Here is a 22,969-nt window from a genome sequence, read left to right on the forward strand (position 1 = left end):
ATTAAATGTCTTGTAACATTTATTATTAGTCAAAGTCATTTGATGAAGCACGATTCCAACAATCCCGCACATGAGTGGAAATTGCCAAATGCAAATGTATGCAGACACAAGTTCAACCCTCAAGAGGTATGTAAGCATAAGAATAGGTAGTTTTTGGCTTTGAACCATCCATAGTCAACACCATCGGATACATAGGCGGACTAGTAGTGCGTTGCTTTAAACTATTCCTCCACGGCGTGCACCGAGACAATGATGTTAACACTTAAACACCTCAACCTCATCCGTTCTCACATTTTGTGTCCATTTCAGGCCTTGGACACCACTTTGGATTCATAAGTGTATTGTTTGAAGCGGCCACACTTCACACTTACATAGGTGATTCCTCGTTAAGTATCTTGCCATACTTGGTCTCCTTGAGAACTTCATCTCAACGAGATCCATTAGGGATCATTAAAAGTCATAGACTTAACCTCACCACTAGGCAAGTTTTTCAACACTCTATTGCTCTCTAGAGAATAGATATAGATGAGTGTTTCACACAAACTCTCATAGCTTAGTTTTCCCATTGAACCAAGTTCTTGGGATCTCCAGTCATCATGGTTGGGTTACCAATATGACAATTCTTTAGTTTGTGGATTTTAAACCCATTCACTCTAACAATTTATTCATTTGATCACGATTTAACCATATGGTTAGCGGATCCGCTAGATTACCCAATGACTTCACATAGTCAAATGTAATCACATCTGTTGTGATCAAATGTCTCATGGTATTATGTCGTCGACTAGTATGTTGAGACTTACCATTGTAAAAGTCATTATTTGCCCTTCCTATAACAGCTTAGCTATCACAATGAATCAACACTGGAGGCACCGGCTTAGACCACTATAGAATATCATCAAGGAATTTCTTAAGCCACTCGGCTTCCTCACTAGCTTTATCTAAAGCTATGAATTTCGATTCCATGGTTGATCGGGCTATACATGTCTGTTTCATGGATTTCCACGAGACAGTACCCCCCAATAGTAAAGACATATCCACTTGTTCAAAGTGAGTCTTTGTTATCGGATATTCAGTTCGCATCACAGTACCCTTCAAGTACCGGGGGGTATATCGAGAATTATAGCCCATGATTTTGAGTATATTTCAAGAACCTCAAAACTCTTACAAGAGCTTTCCAATGCTCCTTGCTGGAGTTGCTCGTGTAACGACTCAACTTGTTCACTACGCAAACAATGTCAAGTCTAGTGCAATTAGTCAAATACATAATGCACCCAATGACCTGTGCATAATCTTCTTGTGCAACAGGCTCGCCCTTATTCTTGCTCAAATGAACATTGAGCTCTATAGGTGTCTCAGCCGACATGCCATCATAGGCGTTGAATCTCTTTAGTACTTTCTCAACATAATGAGATTGTGTCAAGATGATTCCTTTGAATTAGAATTTTTCATTCCAAAAATCACATCGGCTAGACCCATATCCTTCATGTCAAAGTTTCTCTTTAATATGATTTTCGTATAGTTAATCACTTAGGTGTTAATACCCATGATTAACAAATCATCAATGTAGACACACACTATAACATATCCATTATCAGTGTTCTTAATGTAGACACATTTGTCACATTCGTTGATTTTAAATTCATTTGATAACATCACGTTATCAAATTTCAAGTGTCATTGCAACGACGCTTGTTTCAATCCATAGAGGGACTTAACCAGTTTGCAAATCTTTCTCTCTTGTCCAGATACTACAAAACCTTTAGGTTATTCCATATAGATTTCGTCTTAAATCACCATTTATACTTATCAACTATTTCAGCGGTCTTAAACTTGCTTTTAAGGACTCATCTGCATCCTAAAAGTTTAGCCCCTTCAGGTCGATCAACCAACATCCACATGTGGTTTAGCAAAATTGAATCAATTTCACTTTGAACAGCTTCTCTCCAATGCAACCCGTCTGGGCCAGCAAAGGCTACTTTTATCGATGTTGATTCTTCATCCAACATAAGTGCAATATAGTCAGGACAAAATGTCTTTGGTGTTATGACCTTGCTACCACGTCTTAGTACCGCATCGTTTGGATCAGGCCTTGTTCGCTTGCGCGATTCTGGCTCTTCATCCACTGATTTAGAACTAGTGGTTTCATCCTCAATTCTCGTCTCAGAATTGGGTGCAATATATTCCTTGTCTTTGCGAGGAAATATATTTTCAAGAAATACAACATTTCTTGACTCGATTGTTGTTCCTACGGTCGCAGTCGGTATTTCAGACTTGTGGACAACAAATCGATATGCACTACTATTAAGTGCATACCCAATAAAGATGCAATCAACCGTTTTAGGAATGATTGTAACTTCTTTGAGCGGATGAACCATATCTTTTTCCAAACACCCCCATACTTTGAGGTATTTGTAGGATGACTTCATTCCCTTCTACAACTCATAAGGAGTGAAATCCTTGCTTTTGAGTTGGATTTTGTTTAGGATGTAGTTGGTTGTCAAAACAACTTTCCCCCACATGTTCTGGGGCATCCCTCACTAACACATTTATCATCTCTTTAAAAGTTCAGTTTCTTGCGTTCTGTAGCACCAATAGATTGTGGTGAATATGGTGTAACCGTTTGAAGAATTATACCACTTGTGTGGCATAATTCGTCAAACGGGGCTACGTATTCGCCTCCTCTATCACTTTGAATCATTTTGATTTACAATCCAAGTTGATTCCCGACTTCGTTCTTATAATTTTTGAACACTTCAATTGCTTCATCTTTACTTCTTAAAAATAAAGATAGCAACATCTTGTGCAATCATCTATGAACGTGATAAAGTATTTTATACCACTTCTAGTTTGCACGAAATTTAAATCACATACATCAATGTGAATTTTCAAGGGGTTTCGTGTTTCATTCAATAAAATGAAATGATAATCTAGTCATTTTCGCCTCGAGACAAGTCTCACATTTGTTTTGGGTATTGACTTCTTTTGTCTTTAGTAAATCCAAGTTTACTAAACTTATATAGCATTAGGATTCACATGTCCTAATCTATAATGCCACATATAGGAGGAAGTATTTGCATTTTCATTATTAGCCAATGGCTTTTCAACGCGGCGAATAGTCGATACACTTAATTTAAAAAGAACCCTCGGTTACATAACATTTTTCGATGGGTTTTCCAAACTTATACACAAAGAACTTATCAGACTCAAATACAAGTTTAAACCCCTATTTATAAGTATTGATCTAGAAACTATGTTCCTGCGTATGTCCGGGACATGTAGCATTTTCTTAGAGTGATTGTCACGTCGGACGTCATCTTGAGGACCACATCTCCAAAGTCGACACATTTGGACGAGGCTTGGTTCCCCATGTTGAGCTTCCTCTCCTCAACAGTCTTGTAAGTGTAGAACTTACTTCTATCGGCACACACATGGGCAGTGACGCCCGTATCGATATACCAACCACCTTTGTTCTCGACGTGGTTGACTTCTTCAGTTACCACGGCGGCTATGTTGCCTTGGCATGTTTGATAAATTTGGCTCCACCAAGCTTCTTGGTTGGTGGCTTCATCTTTCTCCCGCCATCTGAACGGGAGCCAAATGTCTCCCCATGTCTCCCAACGAACCGGAGACCGACGGGTGAAAATTTTGCTCCCGACATCTCCTAAGAGACAGACGTGTGCAAAATTTCTCCCGATATCTCACATGGGATGTAAAGGTGCAAAATGTCTACTGACATTTCCCAAGGCACGGATGGGAGCCCATGTCTCCCGACGAACAGGAGACCAACGGGTGCAAAATTTGCTCCCGACATTTCCCATGGCACAGATGTGTGCCATATGTCTCCCGACATATTCTAAGGCACTAACGGGAGCGAAATGTCTCCCGACGTTTTGAAGGCACGAACGGGTGAGAAATTTCTCCCCACATTTCCCATGCCACGGACGGGAGTCGAATGTCCGTCGTGTCTCCCGATGAACGGGAGACGTCCCTTGGGACCAATGTGTGCCAAATGTCTTCGAACATTTTTTAAGGCACGAACGGGAGCAAAACGTCTCCCATGTCTCCCGATGAACGGGAGACGTCCCTTGAGACCAATGGGACACGCCCAACGACCCTATCCATGGGAACGACGGGAGACGTCCCGTAGGATTTACCGACCATTCCCATTCACGAGGTCTCTCCCCCAAATTGGAGTCATTCGTGTTGATCCCAAAGGCATCAACTCTCGTGTTGGACCCGACCACTCAATCCATTAGAGGATTCTATGGAGCCACTAAATGTGGAACCCCAGTTCTCGTGTTGGCCCCTAAGGTCCCAACACGCGTGTTGATCCCGAAGGCCTCAGCACTTGATCCGTTAGAGGATCTCAAGGAACCACTAACAGTGGAACCGTCAATTTGTGTGTTGGCCCCGATGGCCCCAACACTCGTGTTGATCCCAAAGGACTCAACACACGATCCATTGGAGGATCTCGCGGAACCACAAAAAGTGGAGCCATCATTCTTCGTGTTGGTCCCGAAAGCCCCAACACCCGTGTTGACCTCGAAAGGTCCAACAATCGATCCTATCAAGGATCCCATGGAACCACATAATGTGGAACCATCGGTACCACCAAAGGTGGATGCACCAATTACCCCAAACGGGTTAGTAATTTCTTATGGCGTTATGGGTAGTCATAGGTAATGATGTGGACTCTACAGGAGTCATGGTCATGGCAGGGACCCGACCGGGAGCCAGCGGGGAACAGTGGGCACGTCGGTGTTGGAGTCGGGGAAAGTGGCGACGACGAACGTAGCAACGAGATCTATTTCCATGCTAAGGTATTAGTTTCGAAAGTTTTAGATTCAATTTAAAGTTCAAACTCCTTTGTCAACGGTTAGTATATCTCGTCTTGCGATTGTTGGTTGAAAAATGACTGTGATACAAAGATACACTAATCGGGTGTAATACAACCCAATGAAAAACGTATAAACTAAACGGAAATAAACTGAATTGAAATAACAAATTAGAAACTATAAGCCGTAGATATAATTTGTAAGCCGAGTCGAGGAGTCCTCTTTCCGCAAGACGAGATACGCCCCAATAGTGCTCTCGATTTGGCGTGTCGTCCCCAAAGATAAAACGGATTCGTCTCTAAAGTAGCAGCACCGCTAGCAGCAGAGCTCCGGCGAACGGGAGTAAGGAGAGGGCAGAGCTTCGATGAGAAGATTATGCAGAGAGGGATAGAGCGTGTATGCAAAATTACTTGTGTATGTTCTATATAGAATACAATGGATGCATGCTTATTTGTAGGCCAAGTCCACCCGCAGGGGCATTGATGGAGTCAACAGTCATTATGTGTGCCATGATGGTTTGACTGTAACCGCCGGGGGTTATTGACTGGTGCACTAGCCATTGAGAGCTGAAGAGACACGACGCACCTGGACATGCTACACGACGGGATACACCATGGACCGTCGGGGTCCAGCGGGGACCTTTTGCCTCCCGTTATGCGTCGGGGTCCAGCGGGGACCTTTTGTCTCCTGTTATGCGTCGGGGTCCAGCGGGAACATGACGTGGACCAGACCCGTCGGGGATAGCGTGGAGTTTGGGGTGGTCTAAAAAGAACAAGCGTGGCTTGAACCACGCTCAACGACCAGCTCCAAATAACATCACAAGACACAAGGCACCCGACCTCCGACGCCCGGCGCACGGTGCGCGGCGCGCGCGTGTGGGCTCTGTCACCCGTCTTGTTCCACAATAATTATTACACATAATAATTCATCTTATTAATTACTTCATCAAAGAAGTTTATCATCCCGGATGTGGGATAATTAACACTTAGTTAATTAATCCCTTAGTTTTCCCATAGCTCATTTTTAGCTTTATTGTGACTAACGTTAATATATTATTTTTCACTCACCGGGAATCGGATTTGAGAAAATGAATATACTACGGTTATCTACTCGGAACGTAGATCGTCGCTATTACATTTAATTTCACAAAGCTAAATGTTTTGTAACATTTTTTATTAGTCAAAGTCGTTTGACCAAGCACGATTCCAACACCAAATGTCTCCCGACATTTGATAAGGCACGAACGGGAGCCAAATGTCTCCCAATGTCTCCCGACGAACGGGAGACCGACGGGTGCAAAATTTTCTCCCGGTATCTCCTAAGAAACGGACGTTTGCAAAATTTCTCCCGACATCTCACATATGATGTAAGGGTGCAAACGTCTATTGACATTTCCTAAGGCACGGATGGGAGCCCATGTCTCTCGACGAACAGGAGACCGACGGGTACAAAATTTGCTCCCGACATTTCCCACGGCACAGATGTGTGTCATACGTCTCCTGAAATATTCTAAGGCACTAACGGGAGTGAAATGTCTCCCCATGTCTCCTGACGTTTTGAAGGCACGGACGGGTGAGAAATGTCTCCCGACATTTCCCATGCCACGGATGGGAGTCGAGTGTCCGTCATGTCTCCTGACGAACGGGAGACGTCCTTTGGGACCAATGGGACACGCCGACCCGGCCACTCAATCCATTAGAGGATTCTACGGAGCCACTAAAAATGGAACCCCCAGTTCTCGTGTTGGCCTCTAAGGTCCCAACACACGTGTTGATCCCGAAGGCCTCAACACTTGATCCGTTAGAGGATCTCAAGGAACCACTAATAGTGGAACCGTCAATTTGCGTGTTGGCCCCGAAGGCCCTAACACTCGTGTTGATCCCAAAGGACTCAACACACGATCCATTGGATGATCTTGTGCAACCATAAAAAGTGGAACCATCATTCTTCGTGTTGGTCCCGAAGGCCCCAACACCCGTGTTGACCTCAAAAGGTCCAACACTCGATCCTATCAAGGATCCCATGGAACCAATTAATGTGGAATAATCAAAGCCACCAAAGGTGGATGCACCGGTCAACCCAAACGGGTTAGTAATTGCTCATGGCGTTATGGGTAGTCATAGGTAATGATGTGGACTCGACGGGAGTCGTGGTCATGGCGGGGACCCGACGGGGACCTAGCGGGGAACAGTGGGCACGTCGGTGTTGGAGTCTGGAAAAGCGGCGACGGCAAACGTAGCAACGGGATCCATCTCCATGCTAAGGTATTAGTTTTGAAAGTTTTATATTCAATTTAAAGTCCAAACTACTTCTTCAACGGTAAGTATATCTCGTCTTGCGATTGTTGGTTGTAGATTGACTGTGATACAAAGATACACTAACCGGACGTAATACAACCCAACGAAGAATGGAGAAATTAAACGGAAATAAACTGAATTGAAATTACAAAGAAGAATTCGAAACAATAAACCGTAAAGATGTAAGTAGACTTGAGGAGTCCTCTTTCCGCAAGACGAGATACGCCCCGATAGTTCTCTCGGTTTGGCGTGTCGTCCCCAAAGATAAAACAACTTTGTCTCTGAAGTAGCAGCACCGCTAACAGCAGAGCTCCGGCGAAAGGGAGTAAGGCGGGGGCAGAGCTTCGACGGGAAGATTATACATAGAGGGAGAGAGTGTGTATGCAAGAATGCTTGAGTTTGTTGTATTTTGAATGCAATGGATGCATGCCTATCTATAGGCCAAGTCCACCTGGAGGGGTTGCTGGACTCAACAAACATAATGTCTGTCATCAAGGCCATTGACCATAACCGCCGGGGGTTACTAACTGGTGCACTAGCCGTTGGGAGCTGAAGAGACACGATGCATCTGAACACACTACACGACGGATACACCATGGACCGTCGGGGTCCATCGGGGACCTTTTGTCTCCCGTTATGCGTCGGGGTCCAGCGGGGACTTTTTGTCTCCTGTTATGCGTCGGGGTCCAGCGGGGACATGGCGTGGACCGGGACCACCATGAGTCGGGATCCGTCGGGGATAGCGTGGAGTTTGAGGTGGTCTAAAAGGAACAAGCGGGGCTTGAACCACGCTCAACGACCAGCTCCAAAGAACAGCTCAAAGACCACCCAAAGACCAATTGCCAAGGCACAAGGCACAAGGCACACGGGTCACGGTGCGCGGCTCACGGACAGGCGGCGGCGGCGCACGCGTGTAGGCTCTGTCACCCATCTTATTCCACGATAATTATTACCCATAATAATTCTTCTTATTAAATACTTCATCTAAGAAGTTTATCATCCCCGATGTGGGATAATTAACACTTAGTTAATTAATCCCTTAGTTTTTTCTAATAACTCATTTCTAGCTTTATTGTGACTTACTTTAATATATTATTTCTCACTCACCGGGAATCGGATTTGAGAAAATGAATATGCTACGGGCATCTACTCGGAACTTAGATCGACGCTATTGCATTTAATTTCATAAAATTAAATGTCTTGTAATACTTGTTATTAGTCAAAGTCGTTTGACCAAGCACGATTCCAACAATAGGAAAAGAACATTAAAATGTGAGATTTACTTGTTTAAAATGATGAGTGCATGTTGAGAGAGAGAGAGATGAACTACATAGTACATTGAGGTAAATGATGTTTGTTAGGAGACAATGTGTGAAGATGAGTGGGAAGCATATAATAAAAGAAGAAGAAAATGTGGGGACTTTTTTGGTGGGGAATTCACATATTTCACTTTCCTGCACATCTGCTCTTTCTCATTTTAATCATCTCTTCACAAGTACAAATGTTTGCTTCCACATACATTACTTTATTTTGAGAGAGAGATCGATCATTCATAAAGTGATTCTTTTTGGGGAAAGGGGTGGTAATTTTCAGTATGCTTTAGATTTTGGGAAAATTACATGTACATGTATATATCGTCTTTTGAGGGTACCATCCTTCCAAAAGTTAAAAGTTTCGATTCTTGATTTTAAATATTGAACGGTCTTAATAATAATGTCGTCAATCACAGATATAAAAGAGATCGAACATAATATCCAATTCGATACAAGTATATTTAAGTGTGGGTGATGTCAAACCAGAAATTTCACTATATAATTTTGACGACGATTTATACAACGAGGGAGCACCTCTATTTATAAATAAAATAAAGAGCCCTAATTATGGTCACACTAGGAAATATATTTCACAAGAAAATATCTGCTAAAGGAATAAATCAAATATATAGTAGAAAATAAATTGGCATGTGATTTAAGAAATCAATGTTTAAAGTAAAATAAGAAGAGTGAATTTGAAAAAGAAATGAAAGAGGTAGTTGTGATAATCCAATATGAAATACTAATGTATTATAGCTACTAGTTTGGGATGTATGGAGTGTATATATATATTTTAATTGTCTCAATAGAAATGAAACATTTAATTTTTGGCATGAAATTTTAGAGTGTTGTTTTATGTTATTGAGGAGAGAATGTAGTAAGAGAGTTGAAAAAGTAAAGATGATGTTATTTCTATTTTAGAAAACGTTTCATTTTTAATGGGTCAATTCAAAAAGAAAAATATTTCATTTATAATTAGACGGAGGATTATATACAGTTAGATAATTGATTATTTGTTGGAGGAGCAGCTACACCAACTAACTACCCACAAATATGTTTTGAGCCAATCTACAACATTTTCTTAAAATAATTTAAGAAAAAAAATGAAAATGAAATCTAATACTTCTTCCGTCTCACAAGAATATGCATTTTGTGTTGAACATGAGTTTTAATGCATAATTGGTAAAGTAAAAGAAAAGTAGAAAGAAAAAGTAATTAAGTACTTCCTTCGTATTAAAAAAATAGAAACATTTGAAATGACACGAGTTTTAATGCACAATTGGTAAAGTATGTGAGAAAAATTGGTAAAGTAAGAGAGAGGAAAAGAAAAATGAGTAAAGTAATAGAGATGAAGAGAAAAAATCGTGAAAGTAGAGTTAGTGGATTATTGGGTCAAGTTTCTATTTTTAAGGAACGACCCAAAATTGAAATAGTTATTATTTTTAAATATTTATAAATAAAATTTATTGCAATTGATGGCTCGACATGTGACCTCTTGCCATGGCTCGACTTGTGGCCTCTCGCCGACCAAGGTCTCTGGCTTTACGACTAGCAATTATTAGAATCTTGTTTAGTGTGCTTCTACATACTAGAAGCATGGGCGGATCTGCATGAAGTGAATTGGTGGGGCATTTGCCCCTCCTTCAAAATCTATATCCATGGCATTTTTCTTTAAATTTAAAAATTTATTTTAATTTTTTTTAAATACCCTTTACAATAAAATTTGTTTATAAATATATTTTTGCCCCTCCTCTCGTCAAACCCTGGCTCCACCCTTGGCTAGAAGTGAGTCGTTTTGTATTTCAGGATAACACGGTAATCTGAAAATAAGGTTTTCCTCTGAAAGACTTATACTCTCTCCATCCTTGAAATTTTGTCACATTTTTCTATTTTCGTCCGTCCTACAAAATTTGTCACATTTCACTTTTTACCACATTTGATAGTGGACCCCACCTTCCACTAACTTATTATCATTCACATTTTATTAAAACTAATACTTTTAAAAGTATGACTCATATCCTACCAACTTTTTCAACCCAATTTCCATTATATTTCTTAAAACTCGTGTATGATCAAACTGTGACAATATTTAAGGGACGGAGGAAGTATAATTGATTTATTTATTTTTATTATAATTTTTATTCCTCGTTAGTTGTGATATTAAAGAGTATCCTCCACAAACGATATGCATTTTTCTGATATTTCAAGCAAAGTCTAGCCAATAGAGCCCTGAAGTTGAGCAGTAACAAAATACTCCTTTCTCCGTAATGATGCCATACTTTTCTTTTTTAATTTATTCCATAGTCACATTTTTATTTTTAAAAATTTTCTTAATCCAATTAATACATTCAACCATTTTTTCTTTTTCCAATTAAAGATTAAGCTCTCTTTGTTTAATACTTATACCTACAATTTTTTCTCAAAATTAAACACATTAATCTAACAATTATTAAAAATGTGTCATCTTAATCTTTATATTAATTTTAATTAAATTACAGTATCACACTTCAAAAACCAATTCATTTCCTACTCCACGCTCATTACAAAATAAAATAATTTTATAAATCCGAGCAATTTTAATAAGTGAAGGTGGGGTTATTTTATTTGGTTGTAAGAGCATCTCCAATGCCGGCGTCAAAATCGCGACGCCGATTCTGACGCCGAACCATTGGAACCGGCGTCGGCGAAATCGGCGTAAAAATCGGCGTGGCCATGCCGATTCGCGCGATGACGCCGGTTCCGACGCCGATCCTCATGGCGCCATTGTGGGTCCCGGATCGGCGTCAAACCGGCGTCAGATTTTATTTTTTATTTTTTTTTCTTTTGAAAACACTATATATACGCGCTTTGAACGTCATTTTATTCGACTCCAAAGGATTTAGTTGAAGAGTTGTGGGCGCGGAGGATTGCAATGCGTTAGTTTTTATGTAAATTTATGTAATTTTTTTAAATGTAATTTTTTTAAATGTATTTTTTTTAAATTATTGTACTTTTTGAAATTTTAATAGTATTATTCAATTTAAATGTATTTGTCTCGTAAATTAAATTCCGTATGTTGATACGATTGTAAATTAAATTATATAATTGTTATTAGTGATGTGGATATGTAGTGTGAAGGCTATGTGAGGGCTATTTGATGTCCAGTTGATGTGGCAAGCTGATGTGGCAGGAGAATTGTAGTGCTGATGATGTGGCAGTGTGAAGGCTATGTGAGGGCTATTTGACGCCCAGTCTTACTGGAGATGCTCTAAGCGTGGAGTAGAAAATAGATCGGTGTTTTGGAGGTGGAGCTAGATCTCCGTTCTCGTTTTCCAAACCGACTCCTACGATGCCGCTTGACGGTTCGGGAAGATCAGAAAAGCTTCTCGAATTAGCTAAACGCATCCGCCACGAAAATCGCAATCAAAATCCTGATGCCAACGTCACTCTCGGTAATTCAAGAGCTCATGAATCTCAATTTGCACCTGGACCCATCGAGCGCAATAGAGCTGCAGTTTTGATTTGTTTGTTTGAAGATGAAAACGGTTATCTTCGCGTGATTCTCACTAGGAGATCTTCAAAATTATCATCCCATTCCGGTAAACCGCTGCATTTTTTTGTAGATTGGAGATTTACTAATTTGGTAGATATGATATTTTTTAATAATGATAATTTTGGGGGAATCCTATTGTTTAGGTGAAGTTGCTTTGCCCGGAGGGAAAAGGGATGAACATGACAGTGATGATGTTGCTACGGCGTTGAGGGAGGCTCATGAGGAAATTGGATTGGATCCTTCTATGGTGGAAATTGTAGCGGTTCTTGAACCTTTTCACACTAGGGTAATTTCTTTATTTTTCTCAATGTTAATGTATATATATAGTTAGTGATAAAATGCAACTCTATATATTGTACAATCTCCAAACTGTGAGCTGGATAGTTAGATTTCAACATTTGAGATCCAGACTATGATCTAGATCGTTAGATTTCAACATTTGAGGTCAACAGATGACAAAAAATGTCAATACAATGTCAATCGGTTGACAATGTTGACATTTTGTTGACATTTTCTGTTGACGTTATTTGCCTCTGTTGATATCAAATCTTGAAATCTATCGGTCCAGACCATAGTTTGGATTTTTTACAAATATAGAGTTTGCATTTTATTATATCAAAGGATAGTGATAAAATGCAAACTCTATATTGTTTGGTCTATATGTTTATAAAAATAGACTTAGTGTGTATACTTTATTCAAAATCTGTAGTATTCTCAAGAACTAAAGATCAGGTCTTGAGTTTTTCAGATAAATATTGCTGTAGTTCCAGTGATAGGGGTGATGTGGGATAAGACGGCCTTCGAACCTACCCTCAATGCAGCTGAAGTGGAGTCTGTATTCGATGCTCCGCTGGAAATGTTTCTCAAGGTTGGCTCATTTAGCTGCTCTCGGTTTTGTTTTTCAGTCATGACTCATGTTTGAACTGTGAATTTAAGCAATTGAAGTGCTTGATGGCACGCTGCAGGATGAGAATCGGAGACAAGAGGAGCAAGACTGGAAGGGTCACAAATATTTGCGTCATTTCTTTGATCATCAAATCGATAATGAGATGTATGTAATATGGGCTCTGACTGCTGGAATTTTGATCAAGGTTGCATCTGTTGTTTACCAACGGCCACCGTCTTTTGAAGAGCGCCGGCCTCCATTCTGGAGTATATGCAACCGATGAAGGTAATGGTGTACGTGTCTATATATCATGTATATCTTGTATCGTTTGTGATTCTATGATTTCTAGACTATCCAGCTCTGAAAGGATAAATATCCTATATTGAAGACTTCTGTTAACTTCAATTTTCTTTCATTTATTGGATTATTGGAATATATGAAAGGATTTAGTGTCTTCTCCCACAAAATGCTTGGAATAGGTGCTTACTAGTGAATATTTAGATTATAGTGTACTATTAAACAAAAGAAATTACAGAGATGATTGCTTACACTTTCTTGAAAATTCACACCAAATGAATTGCTATAGAGTGATATTTGATAACATATTGGGAATTTAAGACTGAATAGAGGTGATAACGTAGACAGTCCCTAGAGAAATCGGGTATAGAATTAGTGCTACATAGCCCGTCCAGCGTGGAAACGTGGTGTTGAAGCTAGTGAATCCGCCCATGACGAGGCATATCAACAGAACCAGGTGAAGCTCTGCCGTGACATCTGATGACAAGTCGCGGAAGTATACCGGCACGAGGAATGGAAGCAAACCGATAATATTGCCCATGAACACACCAGAATATAGCTGTTCAAAGAAAAGAGAGATCTCAGTCGTCTAGAGTTAAAGCTGCATAATATAAGAAGAATGTATATATGTACCGAAGACAGCATCAACGAGTTGGTCTTCTGCGACTTCTGTGAGGCCGAAGTAATTGTTTGGAGGATAGTGTTATAGTTGAGAGCGAGAGGAAGAACCAAATACGAAACCCAGAAGGATGACACGTTCGCTGCTGTGGCGAACTCCGTGATTGACTTCGTCAATGGCTGTGAAAGGGTGCACGCGATTGCTATTCCAAATGCCAAGGATAAAGTTGCTCTGATGTAAATTGACCAAGAAGTGCTGGCTGCTCGGCTCGTGCTCGTGATTCTACCTAACAGCGCTTCCTGCTCCGGACTGGTTATCTGCAAATTTTGAATTCATATAATTGCATGAATATATATCTATAGATTTCGATACCTTGACATGCTTTCTGATGATCCGGATACCTGTCCCGATGTTGCTATCTGTGATGGAGTCTGATCTAAAAGGGTTAGAGCCAATTTGGTCATGCCCGTTACGAACTCTTCCTGGCTGATACCTCCATCACCGGTGGTGTCAAAATATGTTTCGATTTCGTCCAAAACAAGGTTTGTGCTGATGTCGTCGTCGTCCATCTTTACTCCTAAGACCAAGACTCTGATTTCTGCTGGTGTTACTAATGTAGTGTTGTCCTTACCAATTTTGTTGAACAACCTGTTTAGTATATGTGTGGATTAGTGAACTGTCGCGACCAATAAACGACAAAAATTTATGCAATATATGCATAAACTTACCTTTGTATCTTCACAATACTGGGCTTGCCATTTGTTGTTAAAAGTGTCAGTAGCTTATCCTTTGCATATTTGTCTACCATAAACTCGAAATGTCTGTTTTGTATCCACGGCTGGAACGACTGCACGAATATACAAAAATGGGCAAGGATGTTGTGAAATAACATAATAACATAACATTGTTTGATGTTGCATTGCTAAGTATGAGATTAATCTGTGGCTCGTAACCTCTTTAGGACCCTCGTCCCCGCTTTAGAAATGATTAGAAACGCCCCAATCACTTAACGGATGAATTGGGAACGAAAGAATATCCGTTTAGATTGAATTAAACCATAATTAGGGTGAATGCAGGGTGTTTTAGGCTTCACCTGAGATATTTTTCATTGATTTGATATCTCAAAACACTAGATTTGGCTTATCTACATTCAAAATCCTGGTATTCTTGAGGTATATGTGTGTGCATATGTTTTGAGCTTGAACATATCATCATGCTGTTGGAGGGAGATCTTGTTTATATATACCTGAAACAAAATGTAACCAAAGAGCAAAGCAACCGTGATAATGAGAGCGATAAGAATGAAGACTTTTTTCACCGACGACGAGGTGATAGCATTTTGAAGCTCAAGGATAAGATATGGCACCGAAGCTACCAACACCAGCCTGGCCGTCCAGCTCGTTTCAACGTCTGTAGTGATACTAGAGCCGGCTACATGAGAACCAACGGCCACAGGTTAGATCGAAACTGTGATTTTTTAGTGTTCAGGAGAGAGGGAAATTTCCAGCACCTGTGGCAGTTTCAGGTTCGGAAGTATCGATTCCAGCATCGTCAGCCGGATCGGAACTTCCGAGCACGACGGTAAGGCCCCATATCAATGTGAGAAGGATAGCTACTCCTCCAAGCACCATCCCCATTCCAGATGTCACCCGTGCTTGAGCCTCTTCCGTGGTACTCGTAAGTATTGGTACTTGATTAAAACACACAGGATTTTATAAGAAAGCAAGCAGATGATTTTGTACGTACGAATAAATGTGGTTGATAACGCAACTTCTGAATATAGTTAATTATATCACAACTTTGATAATTTTCTCAATTGTTCTATTGGTTTGGGTTTGGGTTTGGGTATGGGTGAAATTATGTACATGATTTTGAAGCCAAAAAATCTGTTAGCCTGATTTTATATTTTATACTCTCTCCATTCGCCATTAAATGTCTCATTTTTTCTTTTTTCTTTTTTCTTTTTTCCGTCCGTCAATAAATATTTCATTTCACTTTTACTATATTTGTTAAATCGACCATATATTCCACTAACTCATTTAACTCACATATTTTTATAAAATCAATATATAAAAGTAGAATTCATATTCCACTAAAAAAATCTACCACTTTAATTTATAAAGTCAAACATTTCTCAAAATTTGTGCCGGTCAAATATGACATATTTAATCATGGGCAGAGGGAACATTATATATTAATCCGACTTAAATATATACTCCCTTCGTCCTCCATTAAATATCTCAATTTTTTGTCGGTCAGACAATAAATGTCTCATTTCACTTTAACTATATTTAGTAAGTGGACCATATATTCCATTAACTCATTCCAATCACATTTTATTTTAAAACTTAATAGTATATAAAAGTAGAATTCATATTTTACTAATTTTTTTAATCTACTTTATAAAGTAAAACAATTTTTTAAAACTCGGCTCGGTCATGGAACATTTAATTTTCTCCAAATCTAATTCAATGCAATACAATACAGTTCGACCATTAAAAAACTTCAATTACAAAAATTAAAAAACAAAAAAGTTGACTGGGTAGCGTTACTTTATATTTATCGACCCACTATGAAAATAGTAACTTGATAACTATGAAAACAGTAACTTGATATTAATAAACATAGAATTTTTCCATATTTAAGTCTTTGTTTTATCGACACCTACCCGCACGACTAATATAACGAAATAGGACATCTATATTTGTTTATTATTACATCGAACTGTTCTCTCATGTGGCGATTAACAGATATTGATCCATGTGCATGCAATCATTTTTTATTGTTTCCTTTCCTTAATCTTAATCAACAAGTTGTGTCACACGAAAAAAAATAATTCTAAATATATGAACAGTTATTTACTGGGATAATCTAGTGATTATTTTATTCCATACTGCATCGTTGCTTCCTAAGATTTTGTTAAAATATTATTATTTGCTTCATCAAAATATTGTTGTATCTTGGCTTTTTATCTGTATCCCACTCCCACGCATAAATAAAGACAAAACTTTATTTACAGTTGTAATATCACGTTTCGTGATATTTCAACGACGACTTTTAGTTGCACAAAACATGGTGAGAATATTACTAGGGATTATCAATTGGTATATTCAGCAAGTATCAAAGAGAATATACTATAATTTCTTTTATTTTTAAACATGAGCAAGCTACTTAAAAACATGATTAGCCACACCTATCATTTAATGGGATCTCAAATAATATTAATTATTAAGGTATGATAACTAATCGTGTGATTAATAATCCGGTCTTTGATGCAACAAATCAAGTCTTCAAAATAATTTGAACCCCAAAAGTGACTAAAGTATTACACTAGTATTTTTTTTATAGAGAAACTAAAACAATATACATAATGTTTATAAAAAGAACTCCGGTGGTGGGAATTTCGTGACTTAAACATAATTTGAAGACTAAAGTCCTAAATTGGTATGGTATATTTGTCTAAAAAAACTTTTTGATCCTATACATTCAATGTGTTAGTTTTTTTCCTTAAACAATATGTTTTGATCAATATTTAACGGTCAATCACATTTTAACCTGATTAAAGAGTTAAATTAACAGACCAAAATATATATTCCCTTCGTTCCATAGTAGTGAAAGCATTTCTTTCCGGCACGCAGATTAAGAAAAAAGTGTGTAATGTATTAAATAAAAACATAATAAAGTATGAGAGAGGGAAAAGTAAGTGGAAAGAAATGTGTTGACGTTTACTAAAAATGGAAATGACTCCATTACTATGGAACGTACTAAAATGGCAAAATGATTCTATTACTATGGAATGAAGGGAGCAGTATATGACCAGAAAGTAACACATTTAATATGTATAAGCAAATAGTTTTTGCAATGTACGAGATCAATTTTGGACATTAGTCTAATTTGAATCTTAACAATTTTATTACTTCCACAACCTTATGCAAAAGCAAAACGACCTAAAACCTCTATTCATTCCCACTGTTATACTTATATGAATATGTAGACGGTTTTTCAAATATGACTAGGGTTTGATAAGTCAAAATATAATTTTGAATTTCGATTCAAATGTAAATAGTAAAACCCACTCAGTAATTAATTAACACGTTATACCTAGCTAGACCAATTATCGAATTTCATTTCAGAATTAAGTAAGTCAAACTCTATGAAATTAAATAAAGCATGAAAATATGTATACTTACAAAGCATCATAACGAGCTGCGGAATCGTGCCGAGGAACTGAAACACGCTGCCGCCGACGACGCCCGGCCCGATGATCTGCAGCCACAGGTTCGACCCAGCGGCGACGTAGCTCCCTCCGATCGACAGCAAAATATTGTACACGACGATCATGAACAGCAATCCCCAACCATTGGTGGAGCATGGCAGGAATCCGTACACCGGCTCGCACGTCACCGTGGCGGCCGAAAGAGGCGCCCACTGCAGAAACTTGCCGCCGTCGCCGTCGATGTCGGAGACGGAGCTCCGGTCATCGGCGATCGAGCGGCTGTGGGCTAGGTGGCTGATTGCGAGGAGGAGCAGAGACGAAACGACGACAAATCGTGTCATCGTAGCGGTTGGGTTTTGGAGGGAAAATTGATGTGAAAATTAGGTTTTGATGTATGGATTTGGGATTTGGGGGGTTTGGATGGAGCTGCATGTGTGGGCCGTGGGGCTTTTATGTGTGTTGTTTATGCGTGTGAGTTGATTTTAGTTGTTATTTTATATTACTCCCTCTCCCTCTGTACACATTTCTTAGTCAACACGGAATTTTAAGAGCTATTGGTTAATGCGTTTAACCGTTGAGAGAAAAAGTAGGTGTAAATATTAAAATAGGGAGCAAAAGAAAAATGAATATTTTAATAGAAGTGAGAAAAAATCGTTGAGTATATTAATTGGAGAGAAAGTTTCAAATATAGAAATATGTCATCTTATTTGAGACAAACTAAAAAAAAAAATGTGTCATCTTAAATGTGACGGAAAGAGTATTATATAATAATATATAATAAAATACAATTAAAATGAGTTAATATTTCACTTCCAAAAGTATTAAAAATGAATTGGATAATTAATAAGGTACGAACAAAATTAAAAACTGAAATACATGATAAAGAGACGTTATCACGGAAGGAGTAATAATTAAGCTTAGAAAAAAGAAAATAAACTTATTTGGGAACTTCGTAGGATACAGTATGTCCATAAGCCCCTCAAAGTTTAGAGATACAAAATATCCTACTCCTATGTATACAATATATGGTTCTATTAATTATGTTTTATATTTTATATTTTATATGGTTCTATTAATTATATTTTATATTTGTGTGATACTGGAGTGTAAAAGCTATTATTATATATTTCCTCCGTCCCATAAAAATATGACATATAATATGACATGAGAATTAAGATGAAATTGGTAAAATAAGATAGAGGAGGAAAATGATTAGTTAAAGTAGTGTTAGTGGATAGTGAGACCTAAATTATTATTAGTAATTTAATGGTGGTATAAGTTTTGATAGAAATGTCCATATTTTTGTGGGAAAGAGATCGTCCGTCGCGCTAGTCCACTACTGCGACAGGCTAGCGAGTGACGGACGAGCCCGACGGACAACCTCTTGTCCGTCGGATAACGCGCTAGTCCGTCCCCTAGTTCGCTATTGTGGGCTCCCGACGGATGAGCGGACGAACTAGCGATTTTTTTTATTTTTTTTTCAGAACTCTATATATACGGCTCGTTGCACTTCATTTTCATTTGCACTACTTGTATTAACAAGTTTCTCTTCTTTTTTTCTAAATCCCGAAATGGCTGATGCAGGTGGTAGTGGTGGGGATGCTGATGACGTAGGCCAGCGAATTAAAGAAGAGTTGCGGGCCTATACATCCGCGGAGATAAATCACCTGATACAAGCGCCCTTGCATTTCCCCGTATTCGTGTCAAAATTTTAGTTCCGTATTTGTGAATTTGTGATTTTGTTTGTTGGGATGTCCTGGTGCTAGTCCTGGTGCTTGTCCACTATTGGGCAGTGGGATGTCCTAGTGATGTGACAGTGCAGTTGGATGTCCTAGTGACGTCGCAGGAGGTGTTTTTGGCTAGTCCTAATGCTAGTCCGCTGGGATATCCGCCCTATTATGGATGCTCTAAGTAGCCTTTTGTTCTCTTCCCAAAAATAGGAATATAGGAAATGGCAGAAGATTAATATATATTTAGAGCATCCACTACGCTGTTCCCCATCGTTCCTTAACCGTTCCTTAAACTACTATTTGCGGGTCCCACTATACTTTTTAACTCCATTCATTAACTAAGGAACGGAACCTGCAACCCTCCGTTCCTTATCCGTTTCTTAACCGTTCCTTAAATTACTATTCATTCAATTTCATTTTATATTTTTATTTCCAACCCAATTCAATTAAAACAAACACACTTCATTAAAATTAAAATAACATTACAACTTAAAATTCAAAAAAATAGAAAAAGACATAATTAAAATCCTAAAAAAATAAAAATGACATAATTTAAAAAAATAGAAAAAGACATAATTAAAATCCTACATCGAAAGTGGAACATAAAACATTCAAGGATGTCTCTATAAAAGAGAAACAGCCAAGAGTGAGTTTGTCCCACGTCGAAAGTGGAATATAAAACATTCAAGGTTGTCTCTATAAAAGAGAAACAACCAAGAGTGAGTTTGTCCCACATCGAAAGTGGAACATAAAACATTCAAGGATGTTTCTATAAAAGAGAAACAACCAAGAGTTTGTCCCACATCGAAAGTGGAACATAAAACATTCAAGGATGTCTTTATAAAAGAGAAACAATCAAGAATGAGTTTGTCCCACATCGAAAGTGGAACATAAAACATTCAAGGATATCTCTATCAAAGAGAAACAACCAAGAATGAGTTTCATAAATTCGCAAGCCCATCAAATATATATGGACTATTACGAATATCTTGTATTTATTTATTTGTAAAAATTATTTTTAAATATAAAAATCAATTTTTATAAATAAAAATATTTTTTTAAAAATATATTTTAAAAAAATGAATTACTGCGTCAGCACGTGACGACGCCCACTCGCGGGCCGGCGAGTGGGCGTCACGCATGCGCTGGGAGCTCGCCACGTCGCCTCGGCGCGTGGCGAGACGTGTCGTGCCGCGTCTCGCGGCTACGACTCGCAGCACGATATGGGCACGACATGGCGACGACACGGACGGCTATAACGCGTGTCTCCGCGGTTTCGTTCCGCAGACACGGAACCCGGCACCGTCACCGTGAAGGCACTCGTTGCGGATACCCTTACACCACTATTTCTTGATAACAGTAAAATTTAAATGTGTGCATCAACTTATCATTGAATTTGCCACCAAAATATCATGGGATAGTTAAGAAATTTTTGGAACTTCATACTTTATCATTCAAATTTTAAAATTCAAATTTTGAAAGGTGCCAGACAAATCAGAATTTGACTAATTACTTCATAAGTTTATAGACAATTAACCATAAAAAGAATACAAAAGGTACATCAAAACAAAATAAAAACAACTTTGATATATTTGAAGGTACGGATTTTCATGACCCTATATTTATGGTATGTTTGGTAGTAGTTTATAAAAATGACTAATATTGTTACTTTAAATTGTCTCTTTGTTTGTTAAAGTTGATGAATTCCCGAGATATGTACTGAATAAAGTGTTATTATACGAAAACTAACTAGTTGAATTAATTACATTGTGTAATAAACACAATCACAAAACTTTAGCTCTCTATAAAAAGAAATTAATAAACTAAAGCTAGCAGAAAAAGTGGGAGTGTCACCTTTGTCCGAGCACATTTGCAGTGCTTGCGGAATATTGCATAAGAGCATTAGCAATGGGGCGTCCTTAGGTGCGCCACGTCACCAGTTTTATCCTCCTACCTCCCCACCAGCACTGGGGCGCCCTAAGGTGCGCCCTATGGCGCGCCACATCATCATTTTATTGTTTTGTTTAATTAATTTAACTGTTTTCAAATAACAAGTAACGAGTAAATAAAAAACGATCTAAATAACAAACGGCGAAGTTTTAATAAAAAAAAGTTACATCATTGAACTAATAAAAAAAAAAACTAAGTCGGACCAATTCCCAACTTCCGACGCAGCTCATCGAGTAACGCCCGGAGATATTCGGCTTCGTCTGGGTCGGTACACTTTTTGAGGGCCTTGTGCATCTGCAACATCGTCCTTGCCATCGACGCTGTTGCTAACGACTCAAACGCGGTGGCCGTCTGGGTCGGGAGCTCTACCGGGACCGGAGCTTGGGTTGCAGCGGTCGACGATGAGGTCGCGGTCGCCTTCCCCTTGGCCTTCGCAGCCTTGACGCCGGGAGGACGCCGGACGGACACCGGTGTGCCGGAACTCCCTTCATCCACGTACGTCCGGTTGAGGTCAACCGGGTGATTGCCGCTGCCGCTGCTCGTGTAATCACCAGCTTCAGTGGTCTTCGTCCTCTTCGGCGCACCAGTGTGCAGAATTCCACCTTGGAACTTCTGCTTGTCCCTCAAGAGCGCTCAGATGGCCTCGTGCTTGAAGTCGCCGTACATCGACCGGCACGACAACAGCGCTTTAGCGCGCACGTCGCTCAAGCTCTCGCCGCTCCCCTGTGACAGCGTGAACTTCTCGAACTCCGCTGCGTACAAGTTCACTTGCTTCTTGACTTGATCCCAGTGCTTGCGGAGTTGCTCACGCTTGCGCTTGTACGCGGTCGGCGGCTTGACCGAATTGTAGAGGTCTGCGATGCGTTCCCAGTACGCGATCTGTCGCTGGTTGTTCGCGAATATCGGATCTTCCGATATATCTACCCAACACCGGGCCAAAGTGAGAGTTTTGTCGTCGTTGTAGTTCGTACGGCCAGGGGCGTACTCATCGCAATCACCGGGAGGCAGCAACTTCTGCGCCCGCTGCCGGTTCCGCTTCTTTCTGGCTGGGGTGGAATCGGTCGCGGCGGGGTCGGGATCGACCGCTGCGGTTGGGCGGTGCGGAGACGGCTCCATGTCAGACAACCCATACGATTCCGTACTAAAATCGGGATCGTAATGGGTGTTGGTGTCGAACGAACGATAATCGCCGGGTTCTGTACCCGGCCAATGCGCCCCTGCGCTAAACGTAGGACTATTGGGGCTTGAATCCATTTCGTAGTAATTATGTAAATGTAAGTTTCGAAAATGA

At 39.5% G+C, this 22,969-nt stretch overlaps 2 protein-coding genes across 2 annotated transcripts; one reads left to right on the forward strand and one right to left on the reverse strand.

The window, feature by feature from the left end:
- The first annotated feature begins 11,706 nt into the window (after positions 1 to 11,706).
- LOC121783518 (nudix hydrolase 22, chloroplastic-like) lies at positions 11,707 to 13,333 on the forward strand. Its single transcript, XM_042181610.1, has 4 exons — positions 11,707 to 12,026; positions 12,124 to 12,266; positions 12,729 to 12,848; positions 12,946 to 13,333. The coding sequence occupies exons 1-4, from the start codon at positions 11,777 to 11,779 to the stop codon at positions 13,147 to 13,149; spliced, it is 717 nt and encodes a 238-aa protein (XP_042037544.1). The 5' UTR covers positions 11,707 to 11,776; the 3' UTR covers positions 13,150 to 13,333.
- Positions 13,334 to 13,342: 9 nt separating this feature from the next.
- Positions 13,343 to 18,478, reverse strand: LOC121783517 (sodium/calcium exchanger NCL2-like). Its single transcript, XM_042181609.1, has 7 exons — positions 17,973 to 18,478; positions 15,293 to 15,472; positions 15,029 to 15,213; positions 14,511 to 14,629; positions 14,184 to 14,430; positions 13,797 to 14,099; positions 13,343 to 13,722 (listed from the first exon to the last, which is right to left on the reverse strand). Exons 1-7 carry the CDS (start codon positions 18,337 to 18,339, stop codon positions 13,480 to 13,482), a joined length of 1,644 nt encoding a protein of 547 aa, XP_042037543.1. The 5' UTR covers positions 18,340 to 18,478; the 3' UTR covers positions 13,343 to 13,479.
- Positions 18,479 to 22,969: the final 4,491 nt, after the last annotated feature.

Source organism: Salvia splendens, chromosome 21, assembly GCF_004379255.2.
Source record: "Salvia splendens isolate huo1 chromosome 21, SspV2, whole genome shotgun sequence".
In the NCBI taxonomy this organism is placed as follows: domain Eukaryota; kingdom Viridiplantae; phylum Streptophyta; class Magnoliopsida; order Lamiales; family Lamiaceae; genus Salvia; species Salvia splendens.